The 7,031-nt window shown below is 45.9% G+C and overlaps 1 protein-coding gene across 6 annotated transcripts in view; it reads right to left on the reverse strand.

Moving 5' to 3' along the window:
* The window catches only part of tle2a (TLE family member 2, transcriptional corepressor a), a 34,232-nt gene that overhangs the window by 9,471 nt on the left and 17,730 nt on the right, over positions 1 to 7,031 (reverse strand). For all 6 annotated transcript variants that reach the window (XM_005734089.2, XM_005734088.2, XM_005734087.2 and 3 more), the window contains exons 3-4: positions 4,430 to 4,493; positions 2,083 to 2,127 (exon numbers count right to left, since the gene is read on the reverse strand). In XM_005734089.2, coding sequence (XP_005734146.1) covers positions 2,083 to 2,127; positions 4,430 to 4,493 — 109 coding nt within the window. The remainder of the gene's footprint in view (positions 1 to 2,082; positions 2,128 to 4,429; positions 4,494 to 7,031) is intronic.

Here is a 7,031-nt window from a genome sequence, read left to right on the forward strand (position 1 = left end):
CTTTGATGAATAAACACACACACAAACACTCGCACAGCCAAGATTCAGCATGAACACAAAGAACACGCACACCCTCGTGAAGGTTACACACACAGGCGCACGCACACAGTGTGGCTGTGGCCTGTTTCTCCCAGGGCCAGTGTGGTAAATATTTCAGCTGCTTACATCTGGTCCATGCAAATGGAAACTCTGCCAGAGAGTTTGGCTAAAATATTCATGGACAGCATCTGCTGTGGCCACAGCCAGCCCACACATCGTGTGTGTCTCTGTGCATACACACCCCACTCACCATCTTGTGTGTGTGCATGTGTTCCTGGTGTGTCCTTGCATGTCTGTTTGTCTGTGTTTGCATTTTGCATGCTTGAGTGTGTGTGTGTGTGTTTCCTGCTGGGGGTCAGTGATTCTTGCTGTGGGTGTGTGTCTGTCTCGATCTGCTCTACTACACAGCCAACAGCGAACTCTTCCTCCACCCCCCCCACCCCCACTCACCGCCATTTCTCTTTCCCTTTTTCCTTCCATCCCACTCCATTTATCGCTCTTTCCATCCATCTATTCCTCGTTTCATTCCTCCCTCACTAATATTAGCACAGTAATCAGTGTTACAAGCTCCGCCATGTAACGTCTAACGCACACACGCGTGTGCACGCACGCACGCAAAATCATGTTTAGCGGCAGGCCCAACAAGGCCGTTAGGGCCAGTAATGATATGCATGCAGAGATCATGACAACATCATTATGGCCACAGGCTGTTTATCTTGTTGACAGCTAGACCCTGTTCTGTGTGGATGTGTGCTCGCATGTGTGAGAATCCATGTGAGTGTGTTTGTGTGCATAGCCACACTCACCCCACCCCATTCTCTCTCTTAAGTGATTTATTGATGCTGGACTGAACTTCCACCCTTCCTTTTTCTTGCTCTTCCTCTCTCATGCTCTTTCTCTCATTCCTCTTGCTTGCCCGCCTCTCTCCCTCCCTCTACTCTCCATTTGTCAGCCAGCCAGAGTGCCCCCCTCTACTCCTGCCCTTCTCCCCTCCATCCTCTGAATCCATCACCCCCCACCCCAAGGGAGACACAATGATTTCTTGTTAGAGAGCTCCAACTACTAAATGACATCTTCAGGAGGGAGAGAGAGAGAGAAGGAGAGAACACGAGCAATCGAGAGAAAGAGGATAAAGAGGGGAGGACAAAATGAGAGAGGGGAAATGAAAAGAGGAGGCAGAGGAAGGAGAGGAGGAGGAGGAGGAGGAAAAGGGCAGATTGGGTTGAGGAAATGACAGCCAATGAACGAAGGATGTAGGAGGGAGAAGAGAAATAGAAAGAAGAACAGAAGGAAGGCGGAGGAGGAAAATCGAGATTGGGAAGTGGTGGTGGTGTCGTGTGCATGTGTGTGTGTATGTGAGGTGCGAGTGGGGTGGGGGACAGCAGCATGTCAAAAGCAAAGCGATTGAGATGGCGAAATGAACGAAGAGAAGGAAAGAGAGCAGACAGCAGGAAGGCAGTGACCTGATTTAAAGTGAAATCCAGCATGGACTGTATGTCTAGAAGGAGACAGAGGTGGAGACAGGGTGCACGGAAAATAGGGACATAAAGAGAAAGAGAAATCAATCAAAAGGAAGAGCGACAGAGATGGTGAAGAAATGGAGATTAAGCGCGGGGAGCATTAAAAAGATACAGTAAGACATAAATTGAAGGGAAAAGATAAAAAAAAAGGAAGATGGGATGGAGAAGTAGGGCGACAGTGAGAGAATTGAAAGGACAGAGGGAGGGAATAACAGACGGGGATTTATGATGGGCAAGAGGGAAGGGCAGAGTATTCTCATCTGTCTGTGGTGGAGAAATGAATTCTGTTTGTGGATCCTATTAACACCTCCACAGCATAACACCGCTCTACAAGTCCGTCACAGAGAGGATTGACATAACAGCAGCAGAGACGGGAGATTTTCCTTAACAAATAATTCTCACAGTTTTCGAGCTGATTGAGGGCAAAGGAAGGAAGAAGTGATAATACAAGAGAAAGATGCAAAGCTTCGAGATGGGGGTGGGGGGGTGGGGGGGTGCAGAAAGAGAGAGAATCCTGACTCACCTGTTTGTGCATTTCAATGTTAAGGCCGTAGGACATTTCGTAATACTGAAACAAAGGAGAATATCGGTTAATAGACATGAACGTACATAGAGAATAAGAGACTGTAAAACACAACGGTAACACAGGATGTACAATGAAATCATCTCCCATGGATACACTGTAGGAAACAAGTCATCCGCTGAAAGATAAAACACGGACATTAACATAAAATAAACCCAGTTTATATTTTTCGGCAACTCTCATTAAACCAATAAGGCTGTGATAAAACAGCCCAACAAATACACTGCTGCAAACTAGGCTGCTAAGTCAAAAGTATTGAAAGTCTTGGCATTTTCACAGGATCAATAGACTTTAAGCCTAATTCAATAACATATAAAAAGTATATTTCTGTCTCACCTGAAAAACACAAATATTCTCTAGACAAGGAGTGTATACCCAAGAAGAATACCTATTTTTATTTTCTTACACAAAAGAATTGAGACAAATCAACACTCCCGGACCACTCGCAACCTTTTCCTTTGCTCCCAGTTTCCCGACGTTAGGCCAAGCATGAGCACTCTGAAGTGCCCGCATGTCCCTAAAAGCTCATCGCCGCTAATTTCACCTTGAATCTGCTGAAAGTCAATGGCGATAAAATGACCCTGAGGCGTGTTTCGGAAGCCAGAAACCCAAAGCGGGGGAGGGAAATTGTCACCGGGCAGAGGAAGGTGGCAGACGATTGCAATAATCATGTCTAATATGAGCTATTTGACCCTGGCTTTTACCCGAAAGTACAAGGAGCTGCGAGGAATGCACGAGGTGTTGAATGCCAGAGAGAGAGAGAGAGACAGGTAAGGATCTCTCTCTCTCTCACTCAGTCCCCCCTCTTCTCTTTCAGAGATGGACCGAAAGGGAGAACATTTTAAAGTCAGATGCCTTGAAAAGTGGCAGGCTGACATTTGCTTTTCAGCGTGGCTGGTTGTGGAGAGATGAGATTGGCAGTTGGACAGCCAGAACAGGCTGGCAGGATGGGAGAGGAGATGGCAGGGGTCCTCTCTCTCCAGACATCTTTCCTGGCAGTTAGCGCACATGTGTGTGTTTGTGTGTGTGTCTGTGCAGGTGTATGTGTTTTTTAGCACAAGTCTCAAAGTGTGTAGGCGTGTGTATCTATGTGCTTTGTGTGCATGCTTTGCTGTGAGGCGCGTGTGCACGTTCCTCTGTGTGTGTGTGTATGTGTGTTTGCCTGTAAGCCTCCATAAAAGACGCCTTTCCTGGCAGCTGGCAGCTCTGCTTGGCAATTGCTTTGCCAAGTTTCGTCTGTTGCTAAGCAACATCCAAACTCCCCCAAATCATCAGCCAGCAAAGAGACCTGGCCTGTGCTTGATGCCAGCTACCCCCTCCTCCCCATTGCTAAAACTTCAATCCCCCTCCCTGCTTCAAGCCCCCCGCTCTGTGCCAAGATTGCCACATAGCTCTTTTTTTGGCACAGCGGGTTCTGGGCAGCCTACACTCTGTAAGCTGTGGTTGTTTATGGCTCTGATCACAGGTAAATCAAGGCTGGAGGTTTGCAGACTAAAAAAACAGCAAAAAAAGAGAAGAAGACAAAGAGTTTTGGCCTTCCCTTTATCTGGAAAAAGATCTGCTGATCTTCACAATCAGTCGTACCTCTAAGTAGCACGGAGGTAGAGGGACCACTTTTACGCTTTGTTGCTCTTGTTGTCATGCCCAGATTTACAGATATTTTCTGCTATTCAAATCACAGCCTTGCATCAGCTTCTATAACTTTCTCTCATTTTTGTGATGAGATGCAAATGTTTCAGACTTAGTGGAATATCTGCAATGACTGGGCACATTACGCAGCAGCACCAGAACAGACAGACCAGAAGTGATCAATCAGAGCTGTGCTGGTGAGACGTTTAACGCTCTGAGTAACGCCGGTTTTGGCGATCATTTTCAGCTCCAATCAATGAACGAAAAAGATCCCAACAGAGTCGAAAATAAACCACCTTAAATTCACATTCAAGACAATTTTAAGACATTCATCACTTCTGCCAATCTGTTTCCTCCTTCGAGGAATATAAAGTATTTCTAATAAAGAGTTTTCTTATTGGAGAAAATAAACCACATTTTTATTTTTCTCCAAACACAAACGTACCAGTACTTTCCCATCGAAAAAAAAAAACTGTTAAAATTTGGGTTTATTTTGTAGTTCGCTAATATGTGTTTGTGTGTGCATGTGTGGTCTTGTGTGTGGTTTTTGCTGGGTGTTGTTTGGCAGCTGTTAGCAGATGAAAGGGATTCAGGGGACTTGGCACTGCACTTGTTGTGAGTAAATGTGGAAAGATGTGTGTGTGTGTGTGTGTCTCACCATAACATAGTGTCTCTGGATTTCAGTCTTCTCTGTAGCCAGTTTCTCACACTCCAGTTTCAAACTGCAACACAGAGAAGAATGGAAACAATATAGGCTGGCCGTTTTGATTTGTATCACACGCCAAAATAAAAAATACACAGTGTAATTAGCAACATGACAACAAATTATTCCCTACTCATTCTCTGCCCCCCACCCCTCCTGTTTCCATCATTCACTGGGGAGGAGGGAGCAGGGTGACCGGGGTGCTGACAGCCCATTATCACCTCAGAGCAGAGCAGAAATAGACAAAGTCACGCTCGGGGCCTGAAATTCAGCCAAGACTGCAGGCAGGAAGGCACATCCGAGGTGTCTCTCCCTCGTTCTCTTTTTCAGTCTATCCATGTGTCATCCATTCATCCTCATTTTGTTGCTTTCCCATTTGCCAGCCAGCCTGTCTGTCTTTGGATCTGACCGTCCCCTGCTTCAATTTGAACTGCAAACTTTGCCAAGTTTGACTGAAGTTGAAGTTTCTGTTTCAAGTGGGTCAAGTGTGGCAGTTCTGTTTCACTTGTCTGTGCGTGTGTTCGGGACGTGACCTGTGTCTGTCTGTGAGCGTCTCGAGATGCTGCTTACTCCGAGGCCTGGCGTGGAGTCTAATGCAATCAAACACAAAAATGTATCTGAGGTGATAGCAGCCAAACACAGCTCCCATGTGTCCTATATTTCTGTCTGTCCTCTTCGTCTGCTCATCTCTCCTCACACCCAAACTGGTCCCCGATGTCTCCTAAATTTGGATGATGTCAGTTGCTAGACTTGCACACACACACACACACACCATTTCTAAATGCGCTCAGGTCCGAGCAAACAAACACCTTTCCTGTTACCTCTGCAGCACTCTCTTCATCTCCCGCACACAGAAATACACCGACCTCAACCCCCCACCCCCAACACCCACACCCTCCCTCCAAATAGACCTAGTACATTTTGGGCCTGAGGCAGTTTACGCCAACTTGTTTGCGGGCAGCAGATAGATTGATTGGGGGGGTTGCGGTGAGGTGGGACATTAAAGGTGGGTGCTGCGGGAAAGAGTGTGCGGAGGTGGTGTTGGTGGTGATGGGGGGGTCGTTTGGCGGAGGAAAATTAGAATATGATTAATACCGCAACATTACCCCCAGCCGCAACAGGTAATAACAGCCCCATCCGCTCCCTTTCTCCAGTGCAGCGTGCACACACACACATAATTGACTCATTTATCATTGCCAGTCAGTTGAGGAGAAGAGGGACGAGGGAGGAGATGGAGAGAAGCAGGACGCAGAGTGAGAGAGGAAGGTGGTGGTGGCTGAGGAGGAGGGAGGGTAGTGAGGATTAACCTCACCACCCCCACCCCGCCACCGCCACCCTATAGATTTTATTACACTGGAATTGCCTCTCGGCAGAAGTCACTCACAGCTGGGCTGGGAACTAATGCAACTCCGTATGTGTGTGTGTGTGTTTGCATGGCTTCCAGTGTGTTAATCATGAAAAACTGGGGATATGCTTACAGAATAGCTGTGAACACAAACACACAGAAACTGTCCACCGGCTCAGAGCTAATCAAGCGATTCTCTATATAAATAAATACAACACAATCATGAAACAACGGCCATAATGCAACACTTTCACCATTTTCCAAAAAAAAATAAACACAATCACAATAAACTGAAAGGACAAAAAATAGGGAATGCCATGTGAAATCATTCGTGAGTGGTCTGATTTGCATTTCCCCTGCGCAGTTACCCATTTCTCCTGAGAGTTTCTCCTGAAAAGTGCAAAACGAAAAAATAAATGATGATGAAATAATGATAACGATAATAAAAAAAATGACTCACTTTTTAACCAATTATCATCAACACATTGTTATGTATTGTTTCCCACTTTCTTTTGCTTCGTTTAATAAAGCTGATAACGTCCATCAGAACGCGTGCCTCCTTACTTATTTTAGAGAATTCACAACCGACAACTAAAAGACAATCACTAAATCACCACATTCACTAAATCAGCAAATGAGCAACAGTTAGTCATCCTATGAACCACTAAAGTGCAAACACCTCCATACCCCTGATCTACAAAATAATAAAAGAAAAACAAACATCCATGTAGCCACAAAGTCTTGCAATGCTGCTGAGCAATTTATGGAGCGCTGTGCCAAAAACAAACGTATGCACATCTACACGCCTACACCCAAACAGCGTGCAGATGGACAGCTCTTGTGCTTACAAGAAAGACCCCAAGGTCGTACTCAGAAAGCAATAACCATTCCCCAGAAAATGGACTTCAAGGATTGGAATTACTGCGCGAGTGTGTGTTGTCATGATGGGACTGTGGGAGCATAAAAGAGTTGGAGCGGGAGAAGAAAATGAGGGAGAGAGGGGAGGAGAGCGGTGAGCAGGAAGTAGGTATTTCATGTCGAAATGATTGCCTGTAATAATTAGTCTTTGGCTCAGCACCATTTACTGCGAGGGAGGGAGAGATGGTTTCCGAGGATGGAGAGAAAGGCACAGCGACACGCAGAGAAACCAAGATTGAGCGAGCGAACAAGAGAAAAAAGCAAGAAGAAAAAAGAAATGGTGTGTGTGTGTGT

Source organism: Pundamilia nyererei, unplaced genomic scaffold (genome assembly GCF_000239375.1).
Source record: "Pundamilia nyererei isolate P.nyererei 1_Seehausen unplaced genomic scaffold, PunNye1.0 scaffold00056, whole genome shotgun sequence".
Lineage (NCBI taxonomy): Eukaryota > Metazoa > Chordata > Actinopteri > Cichliformes > Cichlidae > Pundamilia > Pundamilia nyererei.